The sequence below is a fragment of the Dendrobates tinctorius genome, unplaced genomic scaffold (genome assembly GCF_039654945.1).
Source record: "Dendrobates tinctorius isolate UK_male_01 unplaced genomic scaffold, ASM3965494v1 ptg000003l, whole genome shotgun sequence".
Taxonomy (NCBI): domain Eukaryota; kingdom Metazoa; phylum Chordata; class Amphibia; order Anura; family Dendrobatidae; genus Dendrobates; species Dendrobates tinctorius.
In genome coordinates, this window is record NW_027361671.1 from 25,110,219 (window position 1) to 25,131,968 (window position 21,750).

At 47.2% G+C, this 21,750-nt stretch overlaps 1 protein-coding gene across 1 annotated transcript in view; it reads left to right on the forward strand.

Moving 5' to 3' along the window:
• Positions 1–21,750, forward strand: part of SLF1 (SMC5-SMC6 complex localization factor 1) — a 144,726-nt gene that overhangs the window by 62,184 nt on the left and 60,792 nt on the right. Inside the window, exons 6-7 of the mRNA XM_073589803.1 lie at positions 8,268–8,357; positions 9,287–9,340. Coding sequence (XP_073445904.1) covers positions 8,268–8,357; positions 9,287–9,340 — 144 coding nt within the window. The remainder of the gene's footprint in view (positions 1–8,267; positions 8,358–9,286; positions 9,341–21,750) is intronic.

A 21,750-nucleotide genomic window follows, 5' to 3' on the forward strand; every position in this document is an offset into this window, starting at 1 on the left:
TGTAAATAAATCAGGGCATGTGGCTACAGAACAAGTAAATCACACTATAGTTGTATGTAGTTTTAATCATATAGCCTTAGAGCGGCCACAAGCCAGTGTCCAGGTTGAATAGTATACTCATGGAACACGCAAGTCCTCCAAAAACATATACATGGATATGAGAAAAAGTTACCTTAGTCTGATACTGCGGTACCACCACCTCAACGCGCGTTTCAGCTGGCATGCCTTCTTCCGTGGGGAGTCATTCTAGCCTATTGGATATATGCTGGGGGAATGACTCTAGATTCTACGAACACTACAATGATATGATATTTTTAATATAGACTAAAAAAAGAACTATGCCAATGGGGTATTTTTTAATTACCTCTCCAATAGCAATCAGTAGTATGTGTACAGTGTGTTTTATTGCTCCAATTAATCTAGATAAAAAAAGCCATTTTGTTGAATTTTCTTTTATTCTCCCCTCTGTTAGCCATCAGTAATATACTTACAATTTGTGCATTGATATACTTACCCCTCACTTTCTTAAGCAATTTCCGTCACTGCTTCAGACTCTGCATCATATGCCTGCAGTCTTGATGTGGCATAGTCGTGCTGTGGACCATCATTTCTTTCCCTAATGAAAGCCTAAGGATATGTTCACACGTTAAGCGTTTTCTAGAAATAGTTCTGCACCAAAATCGTGTCTCTTGGCAGAAAAACGTGAATTTTTTATTGCGTTTTTTTACTTGCGTTTTTTCTCATGCATTGGAATGGGTGAAAAATGCTGAAGGAAAAAACGTTTACATGAAACGTCAGGAATACCATTCACTTTTTCTTCTACAAGGAAATACTTCAATTTATGTGGGAAAATTGCAGTAAATACCGTGTGCACATACCCTATTCATAGGGCCTTGTTCTGAGTCTCATAGACCTACCTTGAGTAAGTGACTGACGGTCCAAACAGAAGGCCGACCGGTCTGCGAAAGCCGACCAGTCACATGATGCCGTCGGGCATCGGGGCAGCAATGGAAACGGCAGAAGACCGCAATTGGTAAGTATTGTGATAAAACACTCTGGTATCGCCTTTGCTGGGGTCAAAGGTCACGTGCATTCAGCATGAAACTCAGGCGCAGAGCTGGGATTCGGGTGTAACTGACCCTGGGTCAGGTTTATTAACGGTGAAAGCAATGCAAAAGGAAATAAAACATAAAACAAATCCTTGCCTGTCCGGCACTAACTAAACAATGGACAACCTAACTACCAACTGGCGGGCTTCTCCCGTCCAGCCAAACCACAGTTGCAGTGGGCACTGCTTCCACTCACGTGTGTCTCTCACACAGACAGGCTCTCTGTGTTCCCAGGCTGAGACCCTCACACAACCACCTGGCATCCTTTTATATCCACCTCCCATTCCATTAGTAAGCAGGTGCGATACTGACCAGACTAGGCCACATAGGAAAGGAATCTGGGCGAGATATACCTGCCCTCATCCACTATTCCCACATGATTCTCGCATATCCCCCCCCCTCTGCTCAGACCACTCCGGTCGAGCAATGACACCCGCCAAACAGTGCACTCGGGACAGGGCATCTGCATTCCCCATCTGTACCCCTGGGCGGTGCTCCACCGTAAAAGTGTAGGCCTGCAGGGCAAGGAACCACCGGGTCACCCGGCTATTCCGTTCCTTGTTCAAGTGCATCCACTTGAGAGGGGCATGGTCAGTGATCAGCCTGAACTTTCTGCCCACCAGGTAATATTTGAGGGCCTCTAGAGCCCACTTAATGGCGAGGCACTCTTTTTCCACGACTGCATACCTTTGCTCGTGTTTATTCAGCTTCCTGCTGAGATAGAGGACTGGGTGTTCCACTCCGTCCCTCACTTGTGAGAGTACGGCCCCGATACCGGTATCCGAGGCATCCGTTTGTACCACAAACTCGCTGCAGAAGTCCGGAGTCACCAGTACGGGCTGAGAGCAAAGTGCCCGTTTTAGGCCATGGAAGGCTTCTTCAGCTGCTAAACTCCATTTAATCATGACGGAATCTTTCCCTTTTGTAAGATCCGTCAGGGGGTTAGCGATGGCTGCAAAATTGGGTATGAACCGGCGATAATAGCCGGCGATCCCCAGGAAGGCTTGCACCTGCTTCTTGTTGACAGGTTGTGGCCAGTCCTGAACCGCCTGAATCTTATCAACCTGGGGTTTAACAACACCCCTCCCAATTACATACCCCAAATACTGGGCTTCTTCTAGCCCGATGTGACATTTTTTGGGGTTCGCGGTTAGACCTGCCTCCCACAGGTCGTCAATCACAGCTTGTACTTTCTGGAGATGAGTCTCCCAGTCCAAGCTGTAAATGACAATGTCGTCCAAATAGGCCGAAGCGTACTGCCTATGTGGCCTCAGGACTCGATCCATCAGTCTCTGGAAGGTCGCCGGTGCTCCGTTCAGTCCAAACGGCATATACACATACTGAAATAGACCTTCTGGGGTAGCAAATGCCGTGTTTTCTCTGGCAGCCTCCGCCAGAGGGATCTGCCAATACCCCTTTGTTAGGTCTAGGGTCGTAATATACCGGGCTTTTCCTAACCGATCTATTAACTCGTCGACCCGGGGCATAGGGTAGGCATCAAATTTTGAGACCGCATTCAGTTTCCTGAAGTCATTGCAGAACCGGATGGTGCCGTCCGGTTTAGGAATTAGCACAATCGGGCTGGACCAAGAACTGTGCGATTCCTCAATGACTCCTAACTCTAACATTGCCTTCACTTCTCGGGAAACGGCTTCACAGCGCGCTTCCGGGATTCGGTAGGGCTTTACGTGAACTGTGACACCAGGTTCCGTTATGACGTCATGTTTCATTAGCGTAGTCTGCCCGGGTTTTTCTGAGAAAAACTTTTGGTTGTGAAGCAGAAACTGCCTGACCTCAGTCTTTTGCCGCTCCGAGAGAGTCTCTGCAACCCGTACCTCCGGTACGGTATGTGAGCAGACGGGACGGGCCAGCTCCGCTGACAAGGCAGACCGATCATTCCAGGGTTTTATCAGATTTACATGATAAATCTGTTCAGGTTTCCGTTTACCTGCCTGGTATACTTTGTAGTTTACTTCACCAACTCTTTCCTTAATCTCAAAGGGGCCCTGCCACTTTGCCAGGAACTTACTGTCCACCGTGGGGACCAGGATCAACACCCTATCTCCGGGTGCAAACGTACGGATCTTGGCGCCCCTATCATAGATTCTTTTTTGGGCTCCTTGAGCCTTTATCATGTGTTCTTTGACGATAGGCATAACAGCCGCAATACGGTCCTGCATTTGTGTGACGTGATCTATCACTGTTTTAAACGGAGTGACCTGACCCTCCCAGGTTTCTTTTGCAACGTCTAACAGTCCGCGAGGACGTCGGGCGTACAATAACTCGAAAGGCGAGAATCCCGTGGAAGACTGGGGTACTTCCCTGATGGCAAAAAGCAAATACGGAAGTAAATAATCCCAGTTCTTCCCATCCTTGTCTATCACCTTTCTCAGCATCTGCTTCAGAGTTTTATTGAACCGTTCGACCAACCCGTCTGTTTGAGGGTGATACACGGATGTGCGTAACGGTTCGATTTGTAACAATCGGCAGAGCTCCTTCATTACCCTGGACATAAAGGGGGTCCCCTGGTCGGTGAGTATCTGTTTTGGTACACCGACCCGACTAAACACATGCACCAGTTCCTTGGCAATCGTCTTGGTGGCCGTGTTACGCAAAGGGATGGCCTCCGGGTAACGAGTGGCATAATCCAAGATGACCAGGATATGTTGGTGTCCACGTGCAGACCGTGGAAGGGGCCCAACTAAATCCATCCCAATCCTCTCAAATGGGACTTCAATAATAGGTAGGGGTACCAAAGGGCTACAGAACCGGGGCTTAGGTGCAGAGGCTTGGCAGTCAGGACAAGACTCACAATATACACGGATATCGTGATGCATGCCTGGCCAAACAAAACAGTGTAATATCCTTTCGGTGGTTTTCTGGACTCCCAGGTGACCTCCCATCACATGTCCGTGGGCCAGGTCCAGCACCTGCCGCCGGTAGGGTTTTGGCACGACTAATAGTTGCACCGTATCTTCCCCCTTTTTCTCTATCTGATAGAGTAAATCATTCTCCAGAACCATGTAAGGATATGCCAGCCTAGAGCCAGGTTCTACGGGTACCCCATTTATCACTTTTACATTTGTCCTAGCCTGAGAAAGGGTAGGATCCTTTATTTGCTCGCTTTGGAAGTCATCTTTCTGAACTTCTAAATCCGGCAAACGGGGAGGTGGACGGCTGTCAGCCTCCTCCTCTTCCCCGGTCTCCTCCGTATCACCCGCCATGACTGAAAACGGGAACTGCAGGTCATTTCCCGCAGACTCTTTCCCCGAGTCTTCCGGGGAGACCTCTTCCCGGGGTTCGGGACCCACACGCGCCCTGGAAGAAGAATCATGTACACTATTACCCGAAGGCATCAACTGATTCTCCCACAATTACCAGAAGTGGGGAAAATCCCGGCCCAGGATAACATCATGCAATAACGCCGGGACGAGTCCCACTTTATGTTGCACAGACCCATAGGAAGTTGTAATGCATATGACCGTGGTGAGGTACGAACAGGTGTCTCCATGCACACACGTTACAGAGAATTTGTCTGATGGTCCAGTCGGGGCTGACACCAGACTGGCCTTCACCAGAGTCACCACACTTCCCGAGTCTAACAAGGCCACCACATTTTTGCCATCAACAGTTAAATCACACAAATGTTTTTCCACATCTTTTTGACCGGCATTCACACTCACTACCCATGCAACCATAGACATGCGGTTTTTAGAGTCTGTGACGTCGCACTGCATGGGTTCAGTAGTGACCGGACAGTTTGCAGCAATATGTCCCATCTCTTGGCAGCGGAAACACCTAACGGGCCCCTTGCTTAGACCATAGTTCGTTACTCTCGGCCTCGCAGTGCGGGCAGTCCCGTTTTCCTCCCCCACTGTCTTAGGGATTTTTCCATCTCCCCTACTCCCTGGAACAGTCTTACCGGTTCCACGTGGAGATGATGAAGAACGAGGTGGGGTAGCGTCGTCTCGGAGTCCTTCCGCCACGGAGTAACGTTCAACCAGATCCACCAGTTGATCTGCCGTCGTAGGATTTCCATGGCTTACCCACTTCCTCAGGGCTGGCGGTAGAGCTCTCAGGTACTTGTCCATGACGACTCTCTGGATTATCTCTGGCGCTTTCAGCACCTCGGGTTGTAGCCACTTCTTCGTCACGTGTATCAGGTCGAACATCTGTGACCGCGGTGGTTTATCCGGCTGATAAGTCCATTGATGCACTCTCTGTGCACGGACAGCGGTCGTCACTCCCAGCCGGGCCAAGATCTCGGCTTTCAGTTTGTCAAAGTCCTAAGCGGCTTCATGCTGTAAGTCATAATAAGCCTTTTGGGCCTCACCGGAAAGAAACGGGGCAATCAGGCCGGCCCATTGTGCCTTCGGCCATTTTTCTCGCACCGCCGTCCGTTCAAACGTGGTCAGGTATGCCTCGACGTCATCTTCGGTCGTCATTTTCTGCCAGTACCGACTCACGTGAATCACTCTCGACTCGGCTTCCAGGTTAAGCTCAGGTAAGCTTGCCAAGCGCTGCGCCACCTGCTGGAGAAGCGAACGATCGGTAACTGTCATGTCCACCAACTCCTTCAGCTGGGCCATCATCACCCGATTAGCTTCTTGCTGGACGGCGGTGGACTGTACCAGCGCTTTCACCACGTCCTCCATGCTCATGCTTGCAACGTGATGCCCGCGTTCTCCACCACAATGTGATAAAACACTCTGGTATCGCCTTTGCTGGGGTCAAAGGTCACGTGCATTCAGCATGAAACTCAGGCGCAGAGCTGGGATTCGGGTGTAACTGACCCTGGGTCAGGTTTATTAACGGTGAAAGCAATGCAAAAGGAAATAAAACATAAAACAAATCCTTGCCTGTCCGGCACTAACTAAACAATGGACAACCTAACTACCAACTGGCGGGCTTCTCCCGTCCAGCCAAACCACAGTTGCAGTGGGCACTGCTTCCACTCACGTGTGTCTCTCACACAGACAGGCTCTCTGTGTTCCCAGGCTGAGACCCTCACACAACCACCTGGCATCCTTTTATATCCACCTCCCATTCCATTAGTAAGCAGGTGCGATACTGACCAGACTAGGCCACATAGGAAAGGAATCTGGGCGAGATATACCTGCCCTCATCCACTATTCCCACATGATTCTCACAGTATTTAAAGCCCACGCTGTACTCACATTATTGATGGCTAACAGAGGGGGCCATAAGAAAAAAAACCTTCATCAAAATTGCTCTATTTTATGTATGTATTTAGATTAATTGGAGCAATAAAATAATTATTTTCAGCCTCTAGACTCCCACTGTTAGTGGGCAGTCAATTAGTGGCTGCCATTAAGATGTTCCACACTTTGCTCCTTTCTTGCTTTGGTGCTGGGCAGCAGAACAGGAGATCTAAACCAGTCAGGGTTTTCTATAATCAGGCAACGTTCTTGATATTCAACAGTGTGTGAACAGGTTACTGGGATGAAACGCAGATAACGATGGGGTGGAAATAAACAACTAAAGCTATTTATTTTCCCACAGCAGAAATGAAAGTGTTAATTACGTAAACAGTCAGTTTTACAAGATAACAAGACACACAATATTGACAATAATGGTGATAATAACACTACAACAATTTCAGTATCTTATTCTATCAATATCTATTCAATCTAGCTATCTCTCAGTGTGAATAGCTCTATGTTCTTCTGGTTTAAGGGCCCCGTCACACATAGCAATCTCGCTAGCGAGATATCTGCTGAGTCACAACTTTTGTGACACAACAGCGATCTCACCAGCGAGATCGCTGTGTGTGACAGCGATCAGCGACCGCCCCCCCTGCCGGTATCACTGATCGCTGCAAGAAACCTCTGGACGTTTTTTTCGTCGCTGGTCTCCCGCTGGCCAGCACTCATCGCTGCGTGTGACAGGCGGGAGACCAGCGATCAGGTGTAAAATAATAAAAAAAATAAAAATATTGTTATTTATTCTCACCTTCCGGCGTCCCGCGCAGTCTTCCCGCCTCTCTCCACGCTCCCGGTCCCAGTAATCCTTTACAAGAATAGACCGCAAGACTTTGCGATCGCGCGAGAACGGACGTCATCGCAGTAATTCTCGCAAAGGATTACTGGGCCCGGATCGTGGAGAGAGGCGGGAATGCTGCGCGGGACGTCGGAAGGTGAGAATAACAATATGTTTTATTTTAATTCTATTTTTTTACAGGGATATGGAATCAGCGCTAACGAAACACAGCGATGCCTGGATCTCGGCATCGCTGTGCTGATCGCTGGTGAAGCTGTCTGTTTGACAGCTCACCAGCGATCACATAGTGACTTACCAGCGATCCTGACACGTTAATATCATTGTCGGGATCGCTGGTAAGTCGCTATGTGTGACTCCAGCTTAACTCCATGGGTGTCACGCTCGACATTACTATACTGGCGCTAGCGGTGGTCACCAGTATTTCCTTCTATGTCATAAGTCTTTAGTAACTAATTACTCAGTGCTCTGTGTGTGTTCCTCACAATTGCCATCACCAGTCCCTTCTGCAACCTTGCCCTTGCCTTATACCGTACATTTACACTGGATGTAATGGCCCGGTTCACTTGCATCTCCTGGTCAACAAAGCAGACATCTGGCCCCGTATGGTAGCGTTCGACCATCAGTCCATGACCTGCGGTGTCCGGATATTATATTATAATCTTGACTAGCGAATTCTGTGCATTAGGTCTTGACCGGCTTAGTCTGGACTTTAGTGCTTTACTCTCAATGTCCGGTTGTCTCTGGTTCCAACCACTTTTCGGTGGCACTGCCTCTACGATCCACCACTCACACGTCCTCCCTCTTTCACGGATTGGCGCCACCTCTCTTCCTGCCTTATCACTCCGGCCTTTTATATTTGATGATAACTGCGCCGCAACGATCACCTAACCTGGTGTCGCCTTCAAATTTATCCCTCCAGAAAATGCTTCCTCCGTCATCTAGTTCCCCCTTACTCAGCACGGTCAGCAGATTGCGACATTTTGCCATTAAAACTTTAATGAATCATTTCTTCGGTTCACCACCCACTTACAAGTGCACCTGTTGGACATCAAAATGTTTGGCTAATGCTATGTTTAGATCAAAGTCGTGTCCATCAGTAATGTAAGTTTTTAAAGTAAAGTTTTGTATAATTTACAGGATACAATAAATGGTACACCAGGAGATATGACTGAGGAGCAGATAGCAGAATTAAAGAGCTCCGTATGGAAACGCGTGTGTCTGGCACAGGTTGGTTATTTAAGAGTGAAAATATATAAAAAAAAAAAATTGTTGCAATTGTGATAAATTTCTATGTGGATATTTATACATGTAGACCTCTCCTTTCCTGCCAATAGGGTCACAATATGTCACTCTACATTCTGTCAGTTTTCAATTTTATTTATGGCAAAAATAGTGTAGCGTGCATTGTGTAAGGCTGGTTTCACACTAGCGTTTTTTTGCGCTGCGTTTTTGCGCATAAATGCACATGCGTCCTTTTCCCATATCTTTAACATGGGTGCATGCGTTCGTAAGCGTTTTAAGTGCGCATGCGGTTTTTTGTAGTGTGCGCCCCAGCGCGCCGAACGCTGCCTGTTGCATTTTTGGGCCGTCCGACCTGTCTCAAAAAAAACACATGCGCACGGAATGCGCAAAAAAACACATTAGTCTATGGGAACGCAGATGTGCGCATGGACATGCGCACGTCTGCGTTTAAAAACGCATGCGTTTTAAGAGTAAAAATGGCTAGAAAATGGTTAAAACACATGCGCAAAAAAGCAGAAATGCGGAATGCGTTTTTTTGTATGTGTTTGCACTGTGCAAAAAACCGCTAGTGTGAAACTAGCCTAAGAAGACAATGGACACTCGCCGGTAACCTGTCAGATTTCGCTGTATAACAGTGGGATCTGTCAGAGCTGTCATGGCCTCATTGAGCATTATTATAATTTTTAATCATCATTATAGATTGTAAGGCCCGCTGGCGATGATGCATAGGTGCGTATTGATAATGACTATTGTAAGCATTAGAACCAAAATGTTCCTGCATCAGTAAGGATGATTTTTGTAGACTCAAAAACAAACAAAAAGTAATGGCAAACTTTTGAGACAAAAATATATTTTTTGCCTTGATTACGTCTACCTTCACAGAAATATAGTAATCAGCAGGATTTTATTTTCAGGCATCTCTCCACAGATTTACAGAAAAGTTTAATGGACATTTTGAAAAACCTAAGGTAAGAGTGGGTGCCACTGCTGCTGTACCTATCTGTACACCGTTCTTTATGGCTAGGCGTGGAAAATTGTGTTATGTCTTTTGAAATCATTACATGCCAAATTACTTTTTTCACTTATAACCAGCATTAATGGGACTTTTGCAAAGTATGATACAGTTATAGAAAAGAAACGGAATGCTGTGGTCTTTCAGAGCATTTATTAACACCTTCAACATCTTTTAGTTCACCACTGTGGACAGCCTTGGTAATTACGTACCTCTTAGGATTTTTTCAAGACTAAAAGGGAATATGACAGCTGATTCATGCTGCCTAGTCTACAGGTAGCATGAATCTGAGTCTGGCTCCATCAAATCAGGGTGGCATGTTTTCCTTTGAAATGACGCCGCTTATAAGAGAAAACATACATTTAAAAGCTCGTCAGGTGACTAGTCCAAGGGGCGTGTATACATAGGAAGAGACCAGTCAGGCGCCTGCCTCTATGACCAAGTGACATGGTCCTTGGCCGGCTTTTACTGTAGATGCATCCTTTCTCTGCAATGTCTCAATTTAAGATATACTGTGCGGTCACCCACGGTAACTGAGGTCCAGCGTGTTTAGAGACTGCAGCCTATTGTCATGTGTCGTAGAGTAAAGTTGTGAGAGACATTGACATGGTGTGCGGTCGCCCATGGTAACTGGACAAAGAGAAGTCCGGCGTGTTTAGTGTCTGCGAATTAAAGCCGTGTACTAAGAAGTGTTATGGACTATGTGTTAGGACTGGGATGTATAACATGGCCTATAGTGGTTTATGCTGAGTAGAAATAAACCACATGGACTATTTAAGCAAGAAAACGTTCCTGTGTGCCTTCATCCTGTTGCCAAGCGAGTGCCCCCCAACACATGCAGTAAGCGCTGCCTTACTATATATACACTGCTCAAAAAAAGAAAGGGAACACTTAAACAACAGAATGTAACTCCAAGTCAATCACACTTCTGTGAAATCAAACTGTCCACTTAGGAAGCAACACTGATTGACAATCAATTACACTTGCTGTTGTGCAACTGGAATAGACAACAGATGGAAATTATTGGCAATTATCAAGACACTCAAAGGAGTGGTTCAGCAGCTGGGGGCCACACATCTCAGTACCAATGCTTTCTGGCTGATGTTTTGGTCACTTTTGAATGTTGGTTGTGCTTTCACACTCGTGATGGCATGAGATGGACTCTACAACCCACACAAGTGGCTCAGGTAATGCAGCTCATCCAGGATGGCACATTAAAGTGAGCTGTGGCAAGAAGGTTTGCTGTGTCTGTCGGCGTAGTGTCCATAGACTGGAGGCGCTACCAGGAGACAGGCCAGTACACCAGGAGACGGTGGCCGTAGGAGGGCATCAACCCAGCAGCAAGACCGCTACCTCAGCCTTTGTGCAAGGAGGACCAGGAGGAGCACTGCCAGAGCCCTGCAAATTAATCTCCAGCAGGCCACAAATGTGCATGTGTCTGCACAAACTGTTAGAAACCGACTCCATGAGGATGGTCTGAGTGCCCGACATCCACAGATGGGGGGTTGTGCTCACAGCCCAAAACCGTGCAGGATGCTTGGCATTTGCCACAGAACACCAGGATTAGCAAATTCGCTACTGGCGCCCTGTGCTCTTCACAGATGAAAGCAGGTTCACACTGCGCACATGTGACAGATGTGACAGAGTCTGGAGACGCCATGGAGAGCGATCTGCCTGCGACATCCTTCAGCATGACCGGTTTGGCAGTGGGTTAGTAATGGTGTGGGGTGGCATTTCTTTGGAGGGCCACACAGCCCTCCATGTGCTCGCCAGAGGTAGCCTGACTGCCGTTAGGTACCGAGATGAGATCCTCAGACCTCTTGTGAGACCATATGCTGGTGCCGTTGGCCCTGGGTTCCTCTTAATGCAGGACAATGCCAGACCTCATGTGGCTGGAGTGTGCCAGCAGTTCCTGCAAGATGAAGGCATTGAAGCTATGGACTGGCCCACCCGTTCCCCAGACCTGAATCCGATTGAACACATCTGGGACATCATGTCTCGCTCCATCCACCAACGTCATGTTGCACCACAGACTGTCCACGAGTTGGCGGATGCTTTAGTCCAGGTCTGGGAGGAGATCCCTCATGACAACATCCGCCGACTCATAAGGAGCATTCCCAGGTGTCGTAGGGAGGTCAAACAGGCATGTGGAGGCCACACACACTACTGAGCATCATTTCCTTGTCTTGAGGCATTTCCACTGAAGTTGAATCAGCCTGTAATTTGATTTTCCACTTTGATATTGAGTATCCTTCCAAATCCAGACCTCCATGGGATATTAATTTTGATTTACATTGATCATTTTTATGTTTTCTTGTCCTCAACGCATGCTACTATGTAATGAATAAAGATTTGCAGCTGCAATATTTCATTCAGTAATAGTGTTAGTGTGTCATGCTCACCATGTCTGTCATGTCCGCCATGTCTGTTTTGCCTCAAGAACCCCTGGAGCGGTGTGCACGCGCATCTCATGTCTGCTATCCTGCATGTTCCCTAGAGCAGTGTGCACACTCACCTCATGTCTGTTGATCTGCCGGATCACTGCGTTTCTGCTCTGCCTTCTGTGATCATCTCGTCTTGTCTAGAATCCCTGATCATGTGTCCTTCCTATGTTCCAGCATAGGCTGTTTCTGCATTCGTCTCTGCATGTCTAGAAACTCTGATCATGTGACCTTTCCTAGGATCCTGCACTGTCCGGTTCTGCAATCGTTTCTGCATGTCTGAAACCCTGATCATGTGACCTTTCCTAGGATCCTGCACTTTGCTCTGTCGTGCGTCTCTGCACACGCTCCGTGCTCGTATTCCGTCTCTTGTCTTGTGCTTTGCCTTGTAGTCCTTGTTTGCTCTGATTCTGTTCCGTGTTTTTTTCCATGTTTCCTGTCTCGCTTTGCTTTGTGGCTTCAGGTACCCCCCCTCTCTGTACCCTGTCCCTGGCGTGTCTCTACACGTGCAGGCCTCGCTCTTTGTCTGTCCCTGGCGTGCCTCTCTGCACGTGCAGGCCTCCCCTCTGAACCCTGTCTAGTCCCAAGGTTCTCCCTTGGCCCGGCTCTGGGCTTCGGCCTACGCTCCGCTGCTAGACTCTGTCCCTGTCCCTGGCTTGCCCCTCGGTACGCGCAGGCCTCACCTTGTACTTTGCCCCTGGCATGTCCTTTGCATGCGCAGGGTCCTGTCTACTACTCTATGCCTTGACGCTGATGTTTTGTGCGCTCTTGCACTTTTCGTACTAGGCTTTGCCGTGCTCTCTGCACGCGTCTCTGTCCGGTATCTTTGCCTAGCCCTGCCTTGTGGCTCCGTGCACGTGCCTGGTCGCCTGTGCCTGTCTGTTGTGCCTCAACTATGCCGCCTCTAGCCGTGCTCGCCTGTGTGCCTCAGCCGTGCCCCCGTCCAGTGCTATAGTGGTTACCGGCTGCGTGGCCGCAGCGGTGCCGCCTCTAGTTGTGCCTGCTTGCTTATACCATCGTCGGTACCACCTGCCGGTGCCCCCAGCTGTGGTCTCCGTGCTCCCTTGCACGCACGCTGGTTCTCGCACTGTGCCTTATCGTGCTACTCTTGCACAAAGTCTTTTGCTCTCTTTGCTCTGCTCTGAACCCTAGTTTGCCTGCCGGATTCCGTAACCTGCCGACCGCTGCCAGAGGTCCGGACCTAGATGACTGCGGCCTGATGTCCGGAGCTGATGTCCGTAGCCTGATTCCTGGACCCTGTCGGTCGATGCCAGCACCCCGGATTCCGATGCCATTGAACCTGTCCCTGGCATGACCTCGCACGCGCAGGTCTCCATCCTTGTACCCGTCCCTGGCATGCCCCTTGGCATGCGCAGGCCTCCGTCCTGTGAACCCGAACCTGGCGTGTCCGTTGACACGCATCATGTCGTTAACCCTGTCTTGTTTCCTTGCATGGAACCCTGGCTGACTTTCGGATGTCCGGATCCTGATGATTGCCTACAGAGCTTCAGAACCTGATGTCCCGGTTGATCTTCGCTTGCTGTCCGGAGTCTGATGTCATCGTGCCTCCGCCTACCATCTGCACGTACCATGCTTGGACTTTGGCGTGCCCTTGCACACACCTTGCTATGTTGTCCCTGTTCTGGTTATGTTTGTACCTGATGTTATCCCTGAGGCCTTCCTTAAATTAAGTTTCTTGAACTAACGCCTCGTCTCGCCTTGTCTTGTTTCCCTGAGCCGGCCGTCTGGTCCAGCTGCCGTGGTGGCTCACCCCCTTGGTCTTGCCCCTGACACTCCCTGTGTAGGGGTGGTTCTCACTAGGTTAGCTCGCCCTAGGTGGGTGGGTGCCACGGCCCAGAGGGTCCACTCAGTCAAAAAAGAAACGACTCAGCGTAAGCTGACGCTCGTCACATAATGTAATTAGTGTTCCCTTTATTTTTTTTGAGCAGTGTGTATGTGTGTATATATATATATATATATATATATATATATATATATATATATATATATATATATATATATATATATATATATATATATATATAGTGGCAAAAACCACTGCACAGTTTTATATATAAAAATCAGCTTCTCTACATGTCTGACAGCCATTCCACATGAACCAAATCTTATTTAATGGAGGAAAGTATAAAAAAAAAACCCTGCTGTGGTGTTCACTATCCTCTTGCAATAGGACAAGCTGGATGGCAAAACAAGTGCTAGAAATATCCCAAAAGTAGTAGGAGTAAAAAAAATCACTTTTAACGATGCCAAAGGAGTTGAAAAGAAAAGTATTGATTGAGGAAAAGAAGGGCTCAATTCTGGCTTTACTAGCAGAGGGTTATAGTGAGCGTCATGTTGCCTCCATCGTTAAAATTTCTAAGAAGTCAGTCCATTACAACAAGGTCAAGCAGCAGACATTGGGGACAACAAAGCTACAGACCAGCAGAGGGCGAAAACGACTCTCCACTGACCGGGATGACTGTCCTCTTATTCGAATGTCACTCAGCAACCGCAGTATGACATCAAGTGACCTACAAAAGGAATGGCAAATGGCAGCTGGGATGAAGTGCACGGCAAGAACAGTTCTTAACAGGATCCTAGAGGCAGGGCTCAAGTGATATAAAGCTAGAAAAAAGCCTTTCATCAATGAGAAGCAAAGGACAGTCAGGCTGAAGTCTGCCAAAGACCATAGGGATTGGCCTATAGAGGACTGGAATAAGGTAATCTCTGATAAGTCTAATTTTCAGCTTTGCCCAACACCTGGTTGTCTAATTGTTACACAGAGACCTGGAGAGGCGTACAAGCCACATCGTCTTGCACTCCGTTAAATTTGGTGGAGGATCGGTGATGATCTGGGGATGCTTCAGCAAGGCTGGAATTGGGCAGGTTAATCTTTGCAAAGGATGTATGAATCAAGCCGCATACAAGGTTATCCTGGAAAAAACAGTTGATTCCTTTTGCTCAGGCAGTGTTCCCCAACTCTGAGGACTTGTTTTTCCAGCAGGACAATACGCCATGCCACACAGCTAGGTCAATCAATGTGTGTATGAAGGACCACCACATCAAATCCCTGTCATGGCTAGCCCAATCTCCAGACCTGAACCCCATTGAAAGCCTCTGGAATGTAATCAAGAGGATGATGGATAGTCACAAGCCATCAAACAAAGAAGAACAGCTTAAATTTTTGTACCAGGAGTGGCATAAGGTCACCCAAAAACAATGTGAAAGAATGGTGGAAATCATGCCAAGACACATGAAAGCTGTGATTAAAAATCATGGTTATTCCACAAAATATTGATTTCTGAACTCTTCCTGAGATAAAACATTAGTATTGTTGTTTCTAAATGATTATGAACTTGTTTTTTTCGCATTATTTGAGGTCTGCAAGCACTGCATTTTTTTGTTATTTTTCCCATTTCTCATTTTCTGAAAATAAATACAAAATTCAGTGCTTGGAAATTCGGAGACATGTCAGGAGTTTATAGAATAAAAGAGCAATTTATATTTTGCTCTCTTAATGTTTGCCAGAGCTGGCTGTATGTGTGTGTGTGTGTGTGTGTGTGTGTGTGTGTGTATGTATATGTATATATATGTATATATGTGTGTGTGTGTATATATATATATATATATATATATATATATATTGTGAGAATCATGTGGGAATAGTGGATGAGGGCAGGTATATCTCGCCCAGATTCCTTTCCTATGTGGCCTAGTCTGGTCAGTATCGCACCTGCTTGCTAATGAATAATGGGAGGTGGATATAAAAGGATGCCAGGTGGTTGTGTGAGTGTCTCAGCCTGGGAACACAGAGAGCCTGTCTGTGTGAGAGACACACGTGAGTGGAAGCAGTGCCCACTGCAACTGTGGTTTGGCTGGACGAGAGAAGCCCGCCAGTTGGTAGTTAGGTTGTCCATTGTTTAGTTAGTGCCGGACAGGCAAGGATTTGTTTTATGTTTTATTTCCTTTTGCATTGCTTTCACCGTTAATAAACCTGACCCAGGGTCAGTTACACCCGAATCCCAGCTCTGCGCCTGAGTTTCATGCTGAATGCACGTGACCTTTGACCCCAGCAAAGGCGATCCCGGAGTGTTTTATCACAAAATATATATATATATATATATATATATATATATATATATATATATATACTAGACATGGTCACTCTTTTTAGCAGCCTATTGTATTATGACCTTTTCTTTATTGTCACATTTTATATAGTACTGATGTAAGTGGTCAATATCAGACCTGGGATACGCAGTAAGGTCTTACACTGCCTATCCCGTTCATCAATCTAATGTGAAATTGCATGTTCGGAGACACAAAACAATGCAGAAAATACTGGAATGTATAATGGATAGCTGCTACCACGCTAACATGCTCAGTATGTAAATCAGCAAAACAAAAGATTAATACTCCTTACTTTGGAGATTCTGCCAGAAGCTCATAAACACCTCACAAGAACATCAAAGCGTTTCTGGGAACAAAAACTAAATATCAAAGGAATCAGTCCCAAATAGGCTGCTACCCTTAAATTCATGCATAGTATACATGAGCTGCAAGTAACAGGATTTCATGGGAACCGGAGGAGCTATAAGAAACATTGATTATTTACTCTGACTTCCTTCAAGGGCTGATAACAGATATTCTTATGAACACATATACAAGATTATGGTGTGTTCCGTTTTCCATTACCTTATGTATAGAATTGGTAGAAATTTTCCTGTCCTCATATAGTCAGCTGACTGCAATTCTGCCAATTAGGGCAAATATAAATGAGGTTTAATCCATTCAGGAGTCTTGATGTATATACACCTCATGGATCAGTTTTATGGAGTTGGCCCAGGAGCTGAGCCTGCCTAACACTGGGCAGGTGATGGCTGTTTTATACGGTCGGCACCTGCCTCTGACAGCTGTAATTAGAGCTGCTGTTCAACCACTTAAATGCCACTGTGTGGTTGGTTTGTTCACAGCGAGGCATCCATTCAGGTGTCATTTGGCCCAGGCCAAATACCCATGGGTTTCCATGACGGCTAGGGATCTATTGAAAGACCCCCATTCTTATTGCTGCCTTCTATGTGTTCCTGTTTAGCCCAGCCACGATTGTTGTTTTTTATTTTATAAAGTTTAGATATTAAAGTATTAAATTATACAGTACAAGCAATAAAATTATCTCAATATTCAAATTCCCTAGGGAATTTACGAAAAAAAAGTGAAAATTAGTAAAGAAAATGTCCAACATATCAGGGTATGTACACGTTATACATAATCCATTTCAGAGCACATATAGTGGGCGCTGTCTCACTCTATACACTTGTATAGAGCAAGTCCACACCCGCTAGTCGACCATGCCCACTGGACTGCTGTGTAACTAATTAGGGCACGGCCTCGCTCAGTGCAAGTCCTCACACCTTGCGCTGTCAGGATTCTCTTGTGGCAGCGATGAGACAAGGTGGTCAAATGACCACAAGTATGTGATATGCATACTCCGGGCTACATTCCGACTAGACGTGCACGGTCTCTCTCAATTCATTTGTATTGAGTTAGGCAAGAGAAGTCTAGTCGGAATGTGGCCAGATGCTTTCATATCACATACTTGTGGTCACATGACCACCTGCTCCTGGTGCCCCCTCCTCAGAATCCTGACAGTATGTGCTGTGACAGCTCACAAGTTTGCAGTTACATAGAGTGACCTCAGACTTTTGTGCCAAACCTGAACAACCCCTATATGGTCTGCATGATATAATTGCATCGTAGAAGCCACAAGTGGAAGTCTTTTTATTTTACAGAGGTTGTCTTCTACTTTAGCATTGATGACCTATCCTTACCACTAGTTTGATCAGATATCAGATCCTTCAATCGTTGCTCTATTTCGTCATCCTCCCCCGACGTCACCCTTTTGATGTAGGAGATTGTAGAAGATAGGCAGCCCCTCAAGTACGCCTTAAGGGTGTCCCAAAATAAATTAACATTCCGGGGTTCGGGGTGGGAGGACACGAAAATATGTAAATGGTCAATTGTTCTATTGGGTGACTTGATCAATTTCAGCCATAAAAGGTTTAATTTCCATGTTATCTTACCACCCGGCTGGCCAAACCTGAGCTTAAGAATGATTGGGCTATGGTCTGAAATCCCTCTACTTCCATGTTCAATACTATCCACCCACATCGCCTGACCACTAGATCCAAAAATGTAAGCTATGCGAGATAAGGAACGTCTAGTGGAAGAATGGCAAGTATACTCTCTTGTTTCTGGGTGAAGTGTTCTCCATAGGTCCAACCATCCACTACCTTCTATAAACTGTGATAGTTGGGATGTAGCCACTGCTGGGGTCCCACCCTGTGTCCCGTCATCCAGTCTCAATCTGTCGAGGCAATTATTCATAACCAAATTAAAATCTCCCATACAAATAACATCTGCGTCTGGGTAGTTTAAAGCAAAACTCAATGCTTTCTGGAGAATCGATGTACCAGCTGGAGGAGGATTATAAACACACAGAATAACATATTTCCTAGAATTGATCAGTGCATACACAAATATGAAGTGCCCTTCAGAGTCTCTCCGGGCCTCCCGGACTTCCCATCTAACGTCTTTGTGTATTAATAATGAGACCCCCCTAGAGTAACTGGTGTGAAATGCGTGTATAGACCATTGAACCCATGACTTTTGTACACTCCGAGCCGTATCCCTGGTCAAGTGGGTCTCGACCAGAGCCACAATATGAGGGTGTTAGTGCCTAATTTGTGAAAATACTTTAATCTTTTTCCGGGGGGGCTTTGATACCCCTCACATTCCACGTCATGCAGATTAATTCAGAACCCATCTCCACTTATCTGGGCATGTTGCGTATCGGTGCCTAAGTAGAACTCAGAGACATCACACAAATAGTAGGACTTCCATTGGCTGCAACCTCTACCTAAGTAACTCTGAAAGCTAAAACTAAAGCTTTTAGAAAAAAAGTCAACAAAATATAAACCTAGTAACATAGGAGCAAAGTCCCGCTCCTTTATCAAAAAACAAGGGGATACCATCACTGAACACAGTGTCCGGTATTGTAGATATCTGGGTGTCCGCCAGGAGAGCTCAGATTAAGCCCGCAATGAAAGGATCCAGATGAAAAAAGATACTCTAGGACTCCTTTGCAGGGGATCCTCTATGGGACCGCAGCCACTCGGCAGCCTCCGCCGGATCCTCCGTGAAAAACACGGAGGAACCCCCGTGGACAACCCGAAGCCGAGCTGGATAAATCATGGAATACACAATGTGCTTTTCCCTGAGCCTCTTCTTGATGTCGATAAATTGCGCACGCTGCTTCTGAAGTTCCACGGAGAAATCCGGGAAGATTGAAATCACGGCGCCGTTGAACTTGATGGGGCTCTTTTGTCGTGCGAGGCGCAGAATGGTGTCTCTATCCTTGCAGTTGAGGAGACACACCAGGAAGGGTCTAGGCGGGGCCCCCGGAGGCAGCGGTTTGGTGGGAACTCTGTGGGCTCTCTCAACAGCGAACACCGAGGAGAATTCATCTCCCAGAGAGGTCTTAAGCCAGCCTTCTAGAAATTGCTCAGGGTGCTGACCTTCAGCGCGTTCAGGCAGACCGATGACACGAATGTTGTTCCGACGCATTCTGTTTTCTAGATAATCCGCTTTTTGCCTCCAGGCGTTCATAGATCCCGCTACCTTAGTTAGCTTAGCCTCCATAGGCGTAATGGTGTCTTCCACCTGGGACACTCTTGTCTCCACCTCCGTGATGCGCCCCCTCATGGCCTGCATATCGTGACGGAGTCTCCCCACCTCAGTGTAGACATCCTCTATTTTCTCCGTCAGGGATGTCCTGGTGAGGGAGATAGCCTGCATCAACTGTCCAGATGCCTGTTTAAGGGTCATTTCTTCCTGTTCAATCTCTTCTCCACCTCCTGAGAGACGATTTTTACACTGAGATTGTGAGGAGGTGTTCTGTAAATAGCGTGCGCTCTCAGAGGGGTCAGGTGTGACAAATTCCTTCAATTTTTCTGCCGCCGTCGATCCCTTAGACCGATTCATGATTAAGAACCGCGAAATATCCCAGTGTAGCTGAAATTATACAGTCCAGAAATTCTCCTGTTGCACTTATATTTATACAGCAGGGGCCACACTCATCAGTTATAGCCTGGGGGCAGAGTTCGTGTAGACAAAGACAGAATGTCACCAAGGCTCCTATGGCGGGGGGGGAGGGGGAGGGATACCCACTCCCAGAGAGACAGCAGCAATGGGAGGGGGAGCAGATTCCCCCACTGTAATGGCACCAGCAGGCCAGCGATTTAGAGTAGAGAGAGGAAATTATGCAGGGCCCATCTTTCAGGGCACTCACCGCACTCCTCCGATCCTTTAGGATACAGGTCGCTGCCTCCGCGACGCTGCATCTCTGGAGACTAGACACCGCGCTCCTTCTGGCAGAACGCGCGTCCTATATGACCGCCGCTCCCTGCGGGCCCACGCCGTCCACCCCCGTCCTCCAAGGCTCCTCCGCTCACCGCGTCCTCCCTTGTCCAGCTAGCCGGCTTCTTCACTGCACCAGCAGTGGTGTTGCAGCAGGGGCCGACGCGCAGCTCACAGCAGCCGAGCCGTGCGCCCTAGATGGCCGCCGCCTCGTGGGGAACAGCCGCCCGCTCCAGCTCCTCCAGCCGCTCACACACCGGCCGCTCACCGTCCTCCTGCGGGGGCCCAGGGGGGATCCTGGTATCCAGAGGGGGCCAGGCAGCCCCGAATATGTCTTTGAAAAAGGTCCCAGCCTGTAGGATAATACAGGATGGTAAGGAGCTCTCCCATCCAGCGTCCTTTCCCTCTCACTCCATAGCCACGCCCCCCATTGATGACCTATCCTTAGGACACCCGGCACCCCCGCCGATCAACTGTTGTCGGTGTGGACGACCGCCGGCCAGACGTACCCACTTGCGAAGCTGGCCGTCTTCTGATAGTGGCCATGGCTTGGTACTAAACATCCACCTTCTGTTGATTTGAGTAGTAGGCAGATGTGCAGTACCTGTGGCGTGCAGAAGACGGCCAGCTCCGCAAGTGAGTATTTCTGTCCAACACTGATGAAAACTGATCGGCGTGGGTGCCGGGTGTCGGACCCTGACCAATCAGACGTTGATGACCTAGCCTAAGGATGGGTCATCAATGCTAAGGTAGTGGACAACCTCTTTAACCTCAAAGTAGTGAAGCCTCAGGCTGTGGGCCTATAACGTCTCATGGTAAAATATGAAACCGTTTTTAAACTTTATTGCAAAGTAAATCCTTTGTTTTAGTTTTCTTTTGATATGAACTTTAATGGGGTTTCCAGGAATAGAAAAAATTAACGGAAACATCCTTTTATATGCATTTTTAAATACCCTAATTGGCAAATCACAATCATTTTCTCTAGGGAGATAATCGCTACATAATTAAAACGGCCACTGTCTTGTTACATTAATAGAAACCTTACTTAGAATGTACAGACCTATGAGCATATGAAGTTGAAAGCTACGCTCCCTCCCTTTATGTGTAGGAAGATAGGCTCTTTGTGGATATTTTGATCCAATTTTTAGCAGTCCGACTTTTTTTGTGAGGTGAATCATTTTGGCTCCACTCACTAAAAGATCACTGTTAAAGATTTGTTTGCACATATTTCTGGAACAATTCTGATTCTGTCAAAACCTCGCCCACCTGCACTCAGTCAATGTTGGCTGATTTTTCAGGGATTTCAGTTATGCTGCAAACTGGGTGGGTGCAGTTTCAGACATATCAGTAGTCTGACTATCACTGGGAGTAAGATTAAACATTCAGAAACTGCAAGCAGCTCTCACTTGGGAGACGGCACCCAACGTTCACTTAAAACAGCCTGCTCTATGTGCTGGACTTTTTGCGAATGACTTAACACTTGTATATACAAGGGGTGCTGAGGTAAGAG